Here is an 18561-nt window from a genome sequence, read left to right on the forward strand (position 1 = left end):
ATTCAAAGATAGGCACACCAATGGAAAGGGAATGATTCCTAGATCACAATCCTGAAATTTCAGCCATCTAGTTGGTCTAGGTCAAGAAGTATTGGAGTTCAAAAATTGTCCATTAGGTGCCGACTTTTATCCCTTTTAGATGCGTTTTAAGCGAGATATTCGCATTTAAAGTTTGGACATGGATTTTTGCCCATAACTTGTTGTAGAGTTGGTCTTATTCAAAGATAGGCACACCAATGGAAAGGGAATGATTCCTAGATCACAATCCTGAAATTTCAGCCATCTAGGTGGTCTAGATCAAGAAATATCGATGACCCCATGCAAAACTATACTAAGTGCAAATATGCTATTTTTCAGGAGAGAGGTTCAAAGTTTTTTGAGTATAACTTTTTTTTTACGTGATAGATTTCTGAGTTGAATACATCAGTCATTATATTATTTGGATGCTTTTTTTTAATTAAACGTCGAATCAGTGTTAATGCGTCATCTAGGTTAAATTGGAGTTGGTATGTTTAATAGTGTTCAGCTCTTACTTAAAATGATTCTATGTCATGTTAGTATTAAACTGCATGGAAAGAATATATTTGAAATCTATTATAAGTTCACTTAGTATGAAAGTGGACGCAACATATTAAGAACACGGGGCCCTAAGTGTTACTTAGAATTGTTTACTATGAAATTTTTGCACTTTCAATGTATAATTATAGAATATACAAATAATAAAAAGAACGATTTAAGATCAACGTTTTTATTTATAACAAAAAAAAAAGAGTTTCACATTGTTTGTAATTATGTTTAGTCATCATTTTCGGTATCTGATGGAGCTGGAACAGAAGATGCGGTTTTTAATGTCCTGTAGAATTCCTGGTAAATTGAAGGAATAAGATTTTGGTTGCAAAGCGAAATAAGGTCCAAATATTTTTCAGTGGAAACGGCAATAGGTTCCTTGTAAACTCTATCAAACACTTCCTGCGAAAACTTTTTTGATCGGTTCTTGTTTCTATTTTTTGTTTTTGCAGCGTTTAATTCTATTATTTTGAATTCATCTTCAAACAAATATTTGTAGTTCATTACATAATGTTTGTCAGCATTGAAATATACTTCACGAATTTTACTTATTGTCAGTTTTTCCTTATCAGGGGTGGAATCGGCTAAGGTGATTGTTGACTATCAATTTTTTGATAGTCAAATTGACTATCATTTTCATTCCGTCTGTGTAAGATGATTCAACTCAATTCAATTCGATTGAACAATTTTAGATTCAAATTGTCAAAATTCGTTGTTGCCTTGGTGAAATTTTAAATTGATTCTTATAAAATATCTAAATAAAAGTTTCAAATTGGCTGATTTTGAATAAAATTCTTGCTTTTTTTTCGAATGTCGTAAGCTTTGTCGGTCACAGGAATGTTTTTTTAAAAGAAACAAAGTGAACTAAGAACATTTTCCAGTCGTTTGTGTAAGAGTCTGGTAGCTCTATTCGGAATAAACAAATTTGTTTGAAAACGACTATCACATTTTTTTGTGATAGCTTTTTAGGTATCAATTTGACTATCACCTTATGTAGATCAAATTCTATCATTTTGATTGTCATTTATCAACAATCACCTTAGCCGATTCCACCCCTGTATTTTTTATCCAATTTAGAGAATATGAAAAAGTTTTAAAATCTTTGAAATCATCTTGTATCATTTCTGTTACTTTATAAACCGGTTCTTTAGTTTTTGCATTCCTAATAATTGAATACCATTGGATTGGTGTGTAGACTATTTTATTTTTCTGACTTTTTTCAATTAATGCATGTACACTATCGCCCTCGTTTTGGGTGTGGCCTTTCTCTAAGAATCTATGTGTGATGTTTACCTTAAAGTTTTTGGATGCCCATCCAAAAAAACCGAACAAAACCTTGTTTTTATTTTGTCCACCACAATTGTCTGACCAAAAATGGAAATTTCGTACACCTTTTGTCACGTATTCTTCAATAAATTTAAGAAGGCAGTTTGAAACCTCTACACACCCCTTTTTGGCGATGGTTTCATCCCAAACATAGCAATTGGCTTCATGAGAGGCAAGTTCATAAACCGTGAAATTATAAACTTCTAGTTTTCTTTTATAATAAAAGCAGCTTGCATTGGCAGTAGTAGTGGAAAGTATTTTTTCGAAGTCAAAACAAGCAGTAACAGTGGCTGATGAAGCTTGTGCAGCTGTTTTGTCTGCTTCTTTTAACTCTCGAGCTTTTTGTTTGTTGAACAAATGTTGATCATTTTCAAATTTTGATGCTATTTTTTCTTCAGGAGTCATGTTTTCGTATTTCAAGCAGAAATCGCATTGATCTTTCTTTGGAACATAAAAACTTAAATTAAAGTTAAAGTTAAAGATGTCACGATACTGCCTTAATGTTACTTTATTTATTAAATCATAACCTCTAGATTCAAACCATTCTTCGTAAAGACGAAACATTTCTCCAACTGACTTAATTTCATTACTTAGGTATTTTTTGTTCGAATCCTTTCGGCAGTAATGTGATTCTACTAGCGGAAATAACTCAATGTGTTCCTTTACAAACATTTTTGAGTTTTCTCTTAACTCATTTACTGGCCTAAAATGCTGCCCTCTTTTATCTGGACTTAGGATTATTCCATTACTCATCGCAATCTTTTCAAAAACTGTCCGGATCGTTTGAGCAGAGATTGAAAACGTATTCAAAAACATTTTTTGACAAACTTGGACTTTGTGTTCACTATTATCTTGAATGAAAACTAAATTATACTTTCTAGTGCATGTCCTTTTTGAAGTTACACCAACAAGAGTTCGTTTTTTATCATTATTTTCAACAAGCCTTGACAAAAAGTCCCACTGCCTTGTTCTGCATCCAAGTTTATAAAAGCTTTTAAAAAGATTCTACCTGGCCTCCTCTGAAATTTTACTTTCACATTTCATCCTGCAAGTGTCTCCACATCCTTTCAGCATACGTTTTTCTTCTCTTGAAACACCTTTTGAAGAAGTGAAAGGTTTTCCTGAATTTTTTAAACGTTTGGCTTGATTCCGTTTCCAAAGTTTTTGATTGATGGGGCGCTTTCTTCCAGATTTGGTTTTCAGGTTTTCGGGAGTGTCGTACTGATGGTTATGATCATAAATATTCTTTTGAGGAGGTGTCAAAATACTGTGTGCTGGCGTGGAAATGCTGGAGTCAGTCGAATATTCATTGTCTGGGGCATATTCGCTTCCACTATCTTGAAAGGGCTCTATAAAAAGAAGCAATTAGTTGAGAACAAAAAGTTTTTTGTACCAAGTTACCTAACAAATCCACCTCGTCACAAAATTCAAGGGTATTTGGATCTGCAGAGCAAGTCGGAACACCTATTCAAATACAATATTGTTTACTTTTTTTATTATACCATTGCCTTTTGAAAGATAATTTACTTGTATCCATGTCGTCAATTAACTTGAAATCACTGGATTCGTTCTCAGGACAGCTAATATTTTCATCTGCGTTAAATTTTATTCTTATCATTGTTTTCCAACATTAGATGTTATTACTTACTCATTTGATTGGATTTTCTTGCTAGATTAAGCATTTTTCTTGCTCTAGATGCCATAATTTATTATTTGTTTGGAAAAACTTTATCACTTACTTAGGTCACGAACAAGAATGTGCAAAATTCCTCCAGACATAAACATTGTAACGGTACTAACAATATGATATGAGACAAAAAGAGACAGTATGAATCATACTAACAGCTACTTAGGTGCAATCTTCGATCTCTTTTGCACACAGAAAAGAATACCACGTGCCACTTGAGTGCATTTGACTTTTGAAAATTCCAGGCAAAAAAATACTATGTGAACATAGTATACAAGTTGCAAATGGAAATTTGCATAATAAAAATACTAAGAGCAGTTAAAATGATAATGCTTGGAAAAAATACTAAAAAAGGGTTGTATACTAAGTGTTATTTAAGCTATAATTTCAAGGTTTTTTGTCGGATTTCCATGAAAAAAAAATGAGAAATAGAAGTCGCTACGGCGGTTTACATGACATAAATAACTCAAAACTATACTAAGTTAACTTAGTATAGTTTTGCATGGGGCCATCGATATTGGAGTTCAAAAATTGTCCATTAGGTGCCGACTTTGATACCTTTTAGATGCGTTTTAAGCGAGATATTCGCATTTAAAGTTTGGACATGGATTTTTGCCCATAACTTGTTGTAGAGTTGGTCTTATTCAAAGATAGGCACACCAATGGAAAGGGAATGATTCCTAGATCACAATCCTGAAATTTCAGCCATCTAGGTGGTCTAGATCAAGAAATATTGGAGTTCAAAAATTGTCCATTAGGTGCCGACTTTTATGCCTTTTAGATGCGTTTTAAGCGAGATATTCGCATTTAAAGTTTGGACATGGATTTTTGCCCATAACTTGTTGTAGAGTTGGTCTTATTCAAAGATAGGCACACCAATGGAAAGGGAATGATTCCTAGATCACAATCCTGAAATTTCAGCCATCTAGGTGGTCTAGATCAAGAAATATTGGAGTTCAAAAATTGTCCATTAGGTGCCGACTTTGATACCTTTTAGATGCGTTTTAAGCGAGATATTCGCATTTAAAGTTTGGACATGGATTTTTGCCCATAACTTGTTGTAGAGTTGGTCTTATTCAAAGATAGGCACACCAATGGAAAGGGAATGATTCCTAGATCACAATCCTGAAATTTCAGCCATCTAGGTGGTCTAGATCAAGAAATATTGGAGTTCAAAAATTGTCCATTAGGTGCCGACTTTGATACCTTTTAGATGCGTTTTAAGCGAGATATTCGCATTTAAAGTTTGGACATGGATTTTTGCCCATAACTTGTTGTAGAGTTGGTCTTATTCAAAGATAGGCACACCAATGGAAAGGGAATGATTCCTAGATCACAATCCTGAAATTTCAGCCATCTAGGTGGTCTAGATCAAGAAATATTGGAGTTCAAAAATTGTCCATTAGGTGCCGACTTTTATGCCTTTTAGATGCGTTTTAAGCGAGATATTCGCATTTAAAGTTTGGACATGGATTTTTGCCCATAACTTGTTGTAGAGTTGGTCTTATTCAAAGATAGGCACACCAATGGAAAGGGAATGATTCCTAGATCACAATCCTGAAATTTCAGCCATCTAGGTGGTCTAGATCAAGAAATATTGGAGTTCAAAAATTGTCCATTAGGTTCCGACTTTGATACCTTTTAGATGCGTTTTAAGCGAGATATTCGCATTTAAAGTTTGGACATGGATTTTTGCCCATAACTTGTTGTAGAGTTGGTCTTATTCAAAGATAGGCACACCAATGGAAAGGGAATGATTCCTAGATCACAATCCTGAAATTTCAGCCATCTAGGTGGTCTAGATCAAGAAATATTGGAGTTCAAAAATTGTCCATTAGGTGCCGACTTTGATACCTTTTAGATGCGTTTTAAGCGAGATATTTGCATTTAAAGTTTGGACATGGATTTTTGCCCATAACTTGTTGTAGAGTTGGTCTTATTCAAAGATAGGCACACCAATGGAAAGGGAATGATTCCTAGATCACAATCCTGAAATTTCAGCCATCTAGGTGGTCTAGATCAAGAAATATTGGAGTTCAAAAATTGTCCATTAGGTGCCGACTTTGATACCTTTTAGATGCGTTTTAAGCGAGATATTCGCATTTAAAGTTTGGACATGGATTTTTGCCCATAACTTGTTGTAGAGTTGGTCTTATTCAAAGATAGGCACACCAATGGAAAGGGAATGATTCCTAGATCACAATCCTGAAATTTCAGCCATCTAGGTGGTCTAGATCAAGAAATATTGGAGTTCAAAAATTGTCCATTAGGTGCCGACTTTGATACCTTTTAGATGCGTTTTAAGCGAGATATTCGCATTTAAAGTTTGGACATGGATTTTTGCCCATAACTTGTTGTAGAGTTGGTCTTATTCAAAGATAGGCACACCAATGGAAAGGGAATGATTCCTAGATCACAATCCTGAAATTTCAGCCATCTAGGTGGTCTAGATCAAGAAATATTGGAGTTCAAAAATTGTCCATTAGGTGCCGACTTTTATGCCTTTTAGATGCGTTTTAAGCGAGATATTCGCATTTAAAGTTTGGACATGGATTTTTGCCCATAACTTGTTGTAGAGTTGGTCTTATTGAAAGATAGGCACACCAATGGAAAGGGAATGATTCCTAGATCACAATCCTGAAATTTCAGCCATCTAGGTGGTCTAGATCAAGAAATATTGGAGTTCAAATATTGTCCATTAGGTGCCGACTTTGATACCTTTTAGATGCGTTTTAAGCGAGATATTCGCATTTAAAGTTTGGACATGGATTTTTGCCCATAACTTGTTGTAGAGTTGGTCTTATTCAAAGATAGGCACACCAATGGAAAGGGAATGATTCCTAGATCACAATCCTGAAATTTCAGCCATCTAGTTGGTCTAGATCAAGAAATATTGGAGTTCAAAAATTGTCCATTAGGTGCCGACTTTTATCGCTTTTAGATGCGTTTTAAGCGAGATATTCGCATTTAAAGTTTGGACATGGATTTTTGCCCATAACTTGTTGTAGAGTTGGTCTTATTCAAAGATAGGCACACCAATGGAAAGGGAATGATTCCTAGATCACAATCCTGAAATTTCAGCCATCTAGGTGGTCTAGATCAAGAAATATTGGAGTTCAAAAATTGTCCATTAGGTGCCGACTTTTATGCCTTTTAGATGCGTTTTAAGCGAGATATTTGCATTTAAAGTTTGGACATGGATTTTTGCCCATAACTTGTTGTAGAGTTGGTCTTATTCAAAGATAGGCACACCAATGGAAAGGGAATGATTCCTAGATCACAATCCTGAAATTTCAGCCATCTAGGTGGTCTAGATCAAGAAATATTGGAGTTCAAAAATTGTCCATTAGGTGCCGACTTTTATGCCTTTTAGATGCGTTTTAAGCGAGATATTCGCATTTAAAGTTTGGACATGGATTTTTGCCCATAACTTGTTGTAGAGTTGGTTTTATTCAAAGATAGGCACACCAATGGAAAGGGAATGATTCCTAGATCACAATCCTGAAATTTCAGCCATCTAGGTGGTCTAGATCAAGAAATATTGGAGTTCAAAAATTGTCCATTAGGTGCCGACTTTGATACCTTTTAGATGCGTTTTAAGCGAGATATTCGCCATCTAGGTGGTCTAGATCAAGAAATATTGGAGTTCAAAAATTGTCCATTAGGTGCCGACTTTGATACCTTTTAGATGCGTTTTAAGCGAGATATTCGCATTTAAAGTTTGGACATGGATTTTTGCCCATAACTTGTTGTAGAGTTGGTCTTATTCAAAGATAGGCACACCAATGGAAAGGGAATGATTCCTAGATCACAATCCTGAAATTTCAGCCATCTAGGTGGTCTAGATCAAGAAATATTGGAGTTCAAAAATTGTCCATTAGGTGCCGACTTTGATACCTTTTAGATGCGTTTTAAGCGAGATATTCGCATTTAAAGTTTGGACATGGATTTTTGCCCATAACTTGTTGTAGAGTTGGTCTTATTCAAAGATAGGCACACCAATGGAAAGGGAATGATTCCTAGATCACAATCCTGAAATTTCAGCCATCTAGGTGGTCTAGATCAAGAAATATTGGAGTTCAAAAATTGTCCATTAGGTGCCGACTTTTATGCCTTTTAGATGCGTTTTAAGCGAGATATTCGCATTTAAAGTTTGGACATGGATTTTTGCCCATAACTTGTTGTAGAGTTGGTCTTATTCAAAGATAGGCACACCAATGGAAAGGGAATGATTCCTAGATCACAATCCTGAAATTTCAGCCATCTAGTTGGTCTAGATCAAGAAGTATTGGAGTTCAAAAATTGTCCATTAGGTGCCGACTTTTATCCCTTTTAGATGCGTTTTAAGCGAGATATTCGCATTTAAAGTTTGGACATGGATTTTTGCCCATAACTTGTTGTAGAGTTGGTCTTATTCAAAGATAGGCACACCAATGGAAAGGGAATGATTCCTAGATCACAATCCTGAAATTTCAACCATCTAGGTGGTCTAGATAAAGAAATATTTGAATTCGAAAAATGTCCTATAGGTGCCGGCTTTTATGCCTTTTAGACGCGTATTAAGCGAGATATTCACATTTAGAGTTTGAACATGGATTTTTGACCATAAGTTGTTGTAGAGTTGGTCTTATTCAAAGATAGGCACACCAATGGAAAGGGAATGATTCCTAGATCACAATCCTGAAATTTCAGTCATCTAGGTGGTCTAGATCAAGAAATATTGGAGTTCAAAAATTGTCCTCTTGGTGCCGACTTTTATGCCTTTTAGACGGGTATTAAGCGAGATATTCGCATTTAAAGTTTGGACATTTATTTTTGCCCATAAGTTGTTGTAGAGTTGGTCTAAAGCAAAGATAGGTACTTCAATGGAAAGGGATTGATTCCTAGATAACAATCCTGAAATTTCAGCCATCTAGGTGGTCTAGATCAAGAAATATTGGAGTTCAAAAATTGTCCTCTAGGTGCCGACTTTTATGCCTTTTAGACGCGTATAAAGCGAGATATTCGCATTTAAAGTTTGAACATGGATTTTTGCCCATAACTTGTTGTAGAGTTGGTCTTATTCAAAGATAGGCACACCAATGAAAAGGGAATGATTCCTAGATCACAATCCTGAAATTTCAGTCCTCTAGGTGGTCTATATCGAGATACAATGGAGATCAAAAATTTCCGACTTTTGACCCTTCGCATTTAAGGTTTGAACATGGATTTTTGCTGATAACGTTTTGTAAAATTGATCTTATTCAAAGATAGGCACAGCAATGGAAAGGAAATGATTCCTAGATTACAATACTAAAATTTCAGCCCTCTAGGTGGTCTAGATCGAGATATAATGGAGATCAAAAATTGCTGACTTTTGCCCCTCTGGGACGCATAATAAGCGAGATATTTGCATATTAAGTTTGAACATGGATTTTTGCCCATAACTTTTTGTAAAATTGGTCTTATTCAAAGATAGGCACATCAATGGAAAGGAAATGATTCCTAGATCACAATCCTGAAATCCTAAGTGGTCTAAATCGAGAGATAATGGAGTTCAAAAATGTCCCTCTAGGTCCCGACTTTTGACCTTGTAGGACGCGTTTTAAGCGAGAATTTCGCATTAGCTTGTATTAATATTAAAAAGCCTTAATTTTTCTTAGCTGTACTTTTTTGTTTTTCGCAATAATTTTGTTCCATTTAAAATTGAAAGAAATGTTTATTATTATAATATAACCTCATGAATTATATGGATGCACTTTTCTCAACATTTAAATAAGATTTATTTATAACTTAACACAATATTTACAACTACGAAAATTGTTCACATTGCCTACACTTGCTGAATATATCAACAGAAAACTGTTATGTTTATTAAACACTTTTGTTAAAAAAATTTAATGAGAAATAAAATTACTTACTCCTTTAAAGAAATTATTTTCAAATACCGTCAACATCAGAAATTCACTACTGAATCCGATCGCGAGGCAAGAAATAAAAATTTAAATAAATTAACTTCCAATCACTAATTTTATAATATTTTATTTCACTTTTTTACTACACAATGGAGGAAATAATGAAATCATCACTAAACAGACAGAATTCAAATTTTTAAATAAACCGCCCGCCAACGAACACAACCGAACTGAACCGAACCGAATACGAATACCCACCCGACCAAATGAGCTACACGATGAATGAAAATGAAAATGAAAATTAAAAGAAAACGAATTGCATTCTATTTTACATTTTACAGAAAATACTTTAAATAAAATCAAACCTTATAACTTTCTTAACATTTTGCTTGAATTTATTTGAACGCACACTAAAAGTAAACATATTAATTAATTATTTTATTTTCAATTTGAGACGATCGCAAACACGAAGCACAAGAATTTACAAACTAACTGTTGCCGTCAATCACCTGCACCACACAACAAAGATAAAGAAGATGAACTATGTAACTGAATGAAGCAATGAATGAATGAATGAATTATGGTGAACTAACACTCTGTTCAGTAACCTGAAAGAGTGATTTGAGAGATCGAATCAAATCGTATCTGAATGAAAATTTCGATTCAGGTGTATGAACTCCAATTTTATATAATATACAAATATGCAAATATTTTATAATTTTACAAATTTATACGAAGCAGTGATTTTCATCTAAGGAACTTCGAAAAGCAATCAACAATTAATTCGGGGTTTTGAACAAACTAAGTTTGACATTTTCGGTTGATTTTTTTCATAAAGAGCTGTTTGAGTTGGAAATGTTAAAGCCATTTTTTAGCAATTTATTAGGGTTAAAAAAAGATGTTTTACCTAATTTTCAACGATTTTAACATCTTCTATGGCTTAACAATTTGCTTAAGACATATTCTCTGATCCCTGTACAATTATTCCTATTAGAGCAGAGGATTGAATTGTCCAGTCAACAGTGGGGAATCCCAGTTAATAGGTCAGTTTAATTAGTGTATTGGAATTGTTTATTTTCACGAGCTGTTACTTTTTAGACAAGTTTGGTTTGTGGTTTTTTAATAAAAGTCAATTAGAAATTAAATAATTAGCAAAATAAAAAGAAATTGCGAAATAGTAATAACAAATTGCTAACTAACAATACGATCTTCCCAGTATTTCATTTTTTAATTATTTAAAAAAAGGTTTTTAATTATTGACCGCAAAAATCGTAATAAAAAGGCAACATTTGTTGTTGTTTTTAAAATTATAATACTTTTTATTGAATACGTATGCATTTAGGTGCCCGGCCAGGATGCCAGGCGGGCAATGATTACCACAGTAGTCCTGTGCGTTTTTGGCAGGATGGTGATTAGCTAAGGTAGAGTTGGATCGCTGAATTGTTGTAACTCCTCAATAGTGCAACGTTCGGAAACCCAATTTAATCATAGTTTAGAGGTTCTTAATGTCAGTGGTGGTGTGAGCGTACTTGTACGAAAACCGTGCCGAAGAATGAAAGGCTGGGGGATAAACCAGCCATTAACGAGCTCTTTCGGATGCTTTCCGTCATATTTCTGCCTTACCCCGGCAAGCGGCTCTGCCAGGGCTGACCGTCTTTCCGTAATACTCGTGGGAACAAAATGAAAAATTCAAATCACAAAAAACAAGCAAAACAATAATACAACAAAAAAATCGTGCCATGGCTGCCAATGCGGTCACATCTCCTGAAAAGGCTGTCGAGCCAAATCAGGTGTGTGAACGTGTTGTCAACCATGTGGTTGCTACTAGTGGCGAGAGTCCTTCTCCCTCTATTAGCCGCAACCTTTACTTGAAGGAATTACCTGTCAGTGGAACAGCTGTGACGCTCGGCTGTCCCAAGGGCGTCAATTCCACACCCCCACCTCTTCCCCGCTCCTGCAAGGACGTCGCAAGCGACCCCAAGAAAGGACACCCCATCCGAAGAGACAAAATCTGTGACATGTGGAATTGACTCGAAGAGTGAGGGCACACCCGGATTGGTATCGGTAGTGACTAAATCTGGAGGTGGACCACATCTGTGTCACACGGAGATAGCTCTGGGCCGGCCAAAAAGGAGCCCAAGAAGTCACAGTCCAATCGAGACCAACGCAATACTGAAAGGATTCTAGCCGCATTGGGTGTCATACCGGCGGCGGAAAGAACCCCAGAGCAAACGCGTAAACTCGAGTGGGCTAGTGGCTTTCTTAGCAAAAAAGCTAAACCGACCTGCGGCGACTCAACGTCAAAGCGAGATAGGTCTTTCGAGGGTGACAAGCCCGAACCAAAAGGCAGAAGGTGCTTTTTAACAGCACAACAGCCGTCAACAAAGATCTCTCCTTTAGCGACGCGCTCCAAGGTAAGATCATTGCCGCGGTCATTGACAGGAGTCATGTAGATGGTATCATGATCAGTGGGCAGAGGTCAAGGCTCACCTCGGTTTCAGATTTTTATCTATCTGTCATGGAAGAAAATCCGGGGCCTCTCCCAGACACAGCCGATGCAGGATGGTACCAAAATCGTATCAAACTAATCGCCTGTGGTGATCCGAGATCTTTCGATCTATAAAGGGCTGCTGTCAATGGCTTGCCAGAAGTCTGGCCGGGTGACAAGCTCGAGGTTGTTGCAAGGGAGAATATTCCTTGCCGGCCAAGAGCACGTATAATGGTCCCGGCTCTACACAACTGCCCAGACATGATCATGAAACTGATGAGAACAAGTAATCCGGACCTGCCTATGCACGACTGGAAAGTACCAAAGGTTGAGAAGGAGTCAGTGGGTCACTATAGATCGGCTCTCGTGCTGATCAATAGGGAATCACTGGCTCCACCGGCCGCGACCAAAGGCGTGATTAGGTATGGTTTTGATGAAATCATGATCCGCATATACAAAAAAGATGAAGATACGCTAAACACGCACCCCACTGAAGCCTCTTCAGTGGAGGGAAGCGCTTCATTGGCAACGAAAATGGAAGTCGATGCAACACCAAAAGTGGAACCATCGACATCCACAGTCCCAAATAAGCCATCCGACGTGGAGGCTAAAACTACAGTCGACAGTAACTCCGACATGGAGACGAGGAAAACGCCGACAAAACAGTGGTGGAGGTTGATCTGACTAATAGTAGCAATGCTGCGATTAGTACAGATTAATCTCCATCACGCCATCATGGCCACGAACAACCTGATACTCCGACTGCATATGAACAAGGAAGACATCGTCTTAATACAGGAGCCGTGGGTCTCAAACTCCATCATCAGAGGTCTCACGAGTCCTGGCTATAAAATATTGTATGCATCGCAGAAAGGTGAACCAAGGTCATGCATGTTAGTAAAAAATGACTTAAACATATTTTTACTCCCCAATTAAGGCGACAAGGACACCACCACCGCTGTCCTAACAACGGATAAAGCCACCTACTGGCTCATATCCTCCTACCTTGGCCACGACAGCCCAGTTCCAGGAAACACCTTGAGGAAGGCAATTGCGGACGCGCAATCGAAAAAAGTTGGGCTCCTAATTGGTTCAGACGCTAACGCCCATCACACGGTATGGGGTAGCTCTGATATAAATGAGAGATGTGAGTCTTTATTTGATTATTTACTAAGCACTAACCTATTCATAAGTAATATTGGTAATGAACCCACTTTTGAAACCAAGCATAGGAAAGAGGTACTTGATATTACACTTACCTCTGACTCGATCCACAATATGATTTTAAACTGGCATGTTTTAAAAGAGAATTTCTTCTCTGACCACAAATACATTCAGTTTGAGCTTAAAGATGTGGCAAATACATCTAGGGGCTTTTGAAATCACCGGAATACAACTGCTTGACCACAACCTTCTTAAAAGCTCCTCCAGTAAAGATGAACTAGACCTTTCTGTAAATCATCTCACCAAAGCCTTAAATGAATCAATGAGATCTTCTTGCCTTGTAACCATTTTAAAGGGTAAAAAGAAACCTTATTGGTGGCATAAAGAACTAGAACCATTCAGAAAGAGCTGTCGCAAACTCTTCAACAGATCTAAGAACACTAGATCTCCTTATGACTGGGACTTATACAAACAAGCTCTAAAGCAATAAAAAGAGAATTAAGGAAGAGTAAGAGGTCTTCTTGGAGAAATTTTTGTGGTAAAATAGAAAATACTTCAGAAGCCTTGAGACTCAGGAAAATTCTCTCAAAAAGTCCAACAATACCCAGTGCTTTAAAGACAGAAGCAGGCACGTGGACTATCACAGATGAAGAATCTCTTAATCTGTTATTAGACACCCACTTTCCAGGTAGTTCTAACATACTCAACGACTTAACATCAGAGTCTCAAGCTTCTACAAGCGATTTAGTTGATCTAATAACGCGGGAAAACTGCAATGGGCTATAGACACCTTTGATCCATATAAATCTCCAGGACCAGATGGAATCATTCCGGCCGAACTACAACAATGCTCAGACATGATTATTCCACCATTTTAAATCATTCTGACAAGCTGTGTAAGATTGAGATATATTCCCAAAGCCTGGAGAGGGGCAAAAGCAGTCTTCATTCCTAAAGCAAGGAAACCCTCCCACGTTAACCCTTAAGATCTACGACCTATCAGCCTTTTATCCTTCCTTCTTAAAACCTTGAAAAGATTGATTGAAATTTATAACTTAAAACCATGTCTCATTTCCACAGCATACTTACTCTAAGGGAAAATTAGTAGAATCAGCATTTCATTCGCTGGTACGTATTATTGAATATTCCCTCTAATCCAAAGAATATAACCTGGTACCGTTCCTAGATATTGAAGGAGCTTTCAACAACGTCAGTTACCAGGCGATCACAACAGAAATATATAAGCTGAAATTAGAGAAATCACTCATAGATCTTGTAAGTCTCATGCTTAAAAGCAGGACAATAATTTTTAACATGAGAAGTTTTACTACCACCAGATCGGTGAATCGGGGCACATCCCAAGGTGGGCTCCGACCTACTTACATCATTGGAAGCAGATGGTTTCAGGGTGATTGCCTATGCTGACGACGTTACAATATCAGTATCTGGAAAGCACCCCCAAGAAGATACAAAATTCCTCAGATTAGCCCACCCAAGATTAAATGAATACCATTAAGCTTTTTCGACCAAGCTTAACCTTCCGAAGGCAAGGCTTTTTTGCCTTAGTGAATTACATCTGCTGTTGTTCATCGTCCCATCAACTTTTATAAAAAAAAACAGTAATGAAACTGAAAATCAATTATTATAATTTATTAAAGATCGAGTATTTACATTAGAAGAAACAGAGAAAGGTATTCTTTTGAGGTTTTATAAAACGTAGTGGGGTGATGGGTAACCCCACTTGGCATCGGAAGGTTAATATTTAGGCCTCTTTTTAAACAAAAAAGGCAAATATTGATGAAAGAGTCAAAAAGGCTATCAAATGATCACTTCGGTAATCAGACCGATACTCATTTATGGAGCTGTCGTATGGTGGACCGCACTGGACAAGATGGTAAATCTAAATAAGCTCATCAAAGTCCAGCGGTCAGCAGGTATGTGCATCACAGGAGCACTTCGCACAACACCAACCGCAGCACTGGAAGTGCTTTTAAACCTAACACCACTTGACATCTTCTCTAAAAAGGTGGCTGCCAACTCATGTGTAAGGCTTAGCGCCTTCTCTCAATGGACCAGTAACAATACTGGACATACTACTATTCTAGACAGATCGCTTAGACTATACCACCCCAAAAATGGTGGTTCTCTTGGGAAGAAGAGAAACCCCTGGAAGACGATGCGGTACACTTCTATACTGACGGTTCAAAGACCGATCACGGAGTTGGAAGTTTTATCTTTTCAGAACAACTGAATCTCAGTCTATCCTATAGACTTTCCAATCAATGCAGTGTATTCCAGGCCGAAATAATGGCGATTAAAGAAGCACTATCCTGGCTCAAAAAAACGTTATTTCTTGCAAGGATATACGAATCTTCTCAGACAGCCAAGCCGCTCTTAAATCTCTCGCGTCTGTCTCCACAAACTCTCAAACAGTCAACGATTGTCGATCATCTCTGAATGAGATGACGGAACAGTTTAATATTCACCTCATTTGGGTGCCGGGCCACAGAGACATTCCGGGAAATTGTAAAGCCGATGAGCTCGCCAAAAACGGAACACTTCTGCCTAATGTTAGACAAAAACATAACATAGGAACACCACTTGCTACATGCAAATATCTTCTCAAGCAATATGCTTTAGAAACAACAAATACTAGATGGTCACAAAGTACCACCTGCCTGGCAACCAAGCAAATATGGCCAAGAATTGACTTAAAACGGTCAAAAGGCTTGATATCACTAAGCAGACAAAGTATAAGGTCTACAATTGAAGTAATAACAGGACACTGCCTCATAGGTAGACATGCTCTGAGGCTAGGGGTCTACACAAATGACTTCTGTAGAAGCTGCATGGACGAGGAGGAAGAGGAAACAGTCCAACACCTTCTATGTACATGTCCAGCACTCTCCATTAGAAGGAATTACTTTCTCGGTAATCCCTTCTTCGATAATACCAGTGAACTGGCAAATATTGACACAAAACGTCTCTCTAACTTTAGTATAAATATAAAAGTACAAAATGGTTTGTTTAAATTCATTACTCTCCCATGAGTAACCTCATTAGTGGTATCACAATGGACCCTTGAGGTCTACGTGTGTCAATGATATCTGGACAGCCACTCTAACCTAACCTAACCTGTTGTAGAGTTGGTCTTATTCAAAGATAGGCACACCAATGGAAAGGGAATGATTCCTAGATCACAATCCTGAAATTTCAGCCATCTAGTTGGTCTAGATCAAGAAGTATTGGAGTTCAAAAATTGTCCATTAGGTGCCGACTTTTATCCCTTTTAGATGCGTTTTAAGCGAGATATTCGCATTTAAAGTTTGGACATGGATTTTTGCCCATAACTTGTTGTAGAGTTGGTCTTATTCAAAGATAGGCACACCAATGGAAAGGGAATGATTCCTAGATCACAATCCTGAAATTTCAGCCATCTAGGTGGTCCAGATCAAGAAATATTGGAGTTCAAAAATTGTCCATTAGGTGCCGACTTTGATACCTTTTAGATGCGTTTTATGCGAGATATTCGCATTTAAAGTTTGGACATGGATTTTTGCCCATAACTTGTTGTAGAGTGGGTCTTATTCAAAGATAGGCACACCAATGGAAAGGGAATGATTCCTAGATCACAATCCTGAAATTTCAGCCATCTAGTTGGTCTAGATCAAGAAGGATTGGAGTTCAAAAATTGTCCATTAGGTGCCGACTTTTATCCCTTTTAGATGCGTTTTAAGCGAGATATTCGCATTTAAAGTTTGGACATGGATTTTTGCCCATAACTTGTTGTAGAGTTGGTCTTATTCAAAGATAGGCACACCAATGGAAAGGGAATGATTCCTAGATCACAATCCTGAAATTTCAGCCATCTAGGTGGTCTAGATCAAGAAATATTGGAGTTCAAAAATTGTCCATTAGGTGCCGACTTTGATACCTTTTAGATGCGTTTTAAGAGAGATATTCGCATTTAAAGTTTGGACATGGATTTTTGCCCATAACTTGTTGTAGAGTTAGTCTTATTCAAAGATAGGCACACCAATGGAAAGGGAATGATTCCTAGATCACAATACTAAAATTTCAGCCATCTAGGTGGTCTAGATCAAGAAATATTGGAGTTCAAAAATTGTCCATTAGGTGCCGACTTTGATACCTTTTAGATGCGTTTTAAGCGAGATATTCGCATTTAAAGTTTGGACATGGATTTTCACCCATAACTTCTTGTAGAGTTGGTCTTTTTCAAAGATAGGCACACCAATGGAAAGGGAATGATTCCTAGATCACAATCCTGAAATTTCAGCCATCTAGGTGGTCTAGATCAATAAATATTGGAGTTCAAAAATTGTCCATTAGGTGCCGACTTTGATACCTTTTAGATGCGTTTTAAGCGAGATATTCGCATTTAAAGTTTGGACATGGATTTTTGCCCATAACTTGTTGTAGAGTTGGTCTTATTCAAAGATAGGCACACCAATGGAAAGGGAATGATTCCTAGATCACAATCCTGAAATTTCAGCCATCTAGTTGGTCTAGATCAAGAAGTATTGGAGTTCAAAAATTGTCTATTAGGTGCCGACTTTTATGCCTTTTAGATGCGTTTTAAGCGAGATATTCGCATTTAAAGTTTGGACATGGATTTTTGCCCATAACTTGTTGTACAGTTGGTCTTATTCAAAGATAGGCACACCAATGGAAAGGGAATGATTCCTAGATCACAATCCTGAAATTTCAGCCATCTAGGTGGTCTAGATCAAGAAATATTGGAGTTCAAAAATTGTCCATTAGGTGCCGACTTTGAAACCTTTTAGATGCGTTTTAAGCGAGATATTCGCATTTAAAGTTTGGACATGGATTTTCACCCATAACTTCTTGTAGAGTTGGTCTTTTTCAAAGATAGGCACACCAATGGAAAGGGAATGATTCCTAGATCACAATCCTGAAATTTCAGCCATCTAGGTGGTCTAGATCAAGAAATATTGGAGTTCAAAAATTGTCCATTAGGTGCCGACTTTGATACCTTTTAGATGCGTTTTAAGCGAGATATTCGCATTTAAAGTTTGGACATGGATTTTTACCCATAACTTGTTGTAGAGTTGGTCTTATTCAAAGATAGGCACACCAATGGAAAGGGAATGATTCCTAGATCACAATCCTGAAATTTCAGCCATCTAGTTCGTCTAGATCAAGAAATATTGGAGTTCAAAAATTGTCTATTAGGTGCCGACTTTTATCCCTTTTAGATGCGTTTTAAGCGAGATATTCGCATTTAAAGTTTGGACATGGATTTTTGCCCATAACTTGTTGTAGAGTTGGTCTTATTCAAAGATAGGCACACCAATGGAAAGGGAATGATTCCTAGATCACAATCCTGAAATTTCAGCATCTAGGTGGTCTAGATCAAGTCATATTTTAGTTCAAAAATTGTCCATTAGGTGCCG

At 37.1% G+C, this 18561-nt stretch overlaps 1 protein-coding gene across 1 annotated transcript in view; it reads right to left on the reverse strand.

Annotated features, from left to right (window-relative positions):
• Positions 1 to 3554, reverse strand: part of LOC129946218 (uncharacterized) — a 63623-nt gene extending 60069 nt beyond the window's left edge. Inside the window, exons 1-2 of the mRNA XM_056056329.1 lie at positions 3421 to 3554; positions 1606 to 3357 (exon numbers count right to left, since the gene is read on the reverse strand). Coding sequence (XP_055912304.1) covers positions 1606 to 2709 — 1104 coding nt within the window. The 5' untranslated portion in view covers positions 2710 to 3357; positions 3421 to 3554. The remainder of the gene's footprint in view (positions 1 to 1605; positions 3358 to 3420) is intronic.
• Positions 3555 to 18561: the final 15007 nt, after the last annotated feature.

The sequence above is a fragment of the Eupeodes corollae genome, chromosome 1, assembly GCF_945859685.1.
Source record: "Eupeodes corollae chromosome 1, idEupCoro1.1, whole genome shotgun sequence".
Taxonomy (NCBI): domain Eukaryota; kingdom Metazoa; phylum Arthropoda; class Insecta; order Diptera; family Syrphidae; genus Eupeodes; species Eupeodes corollae.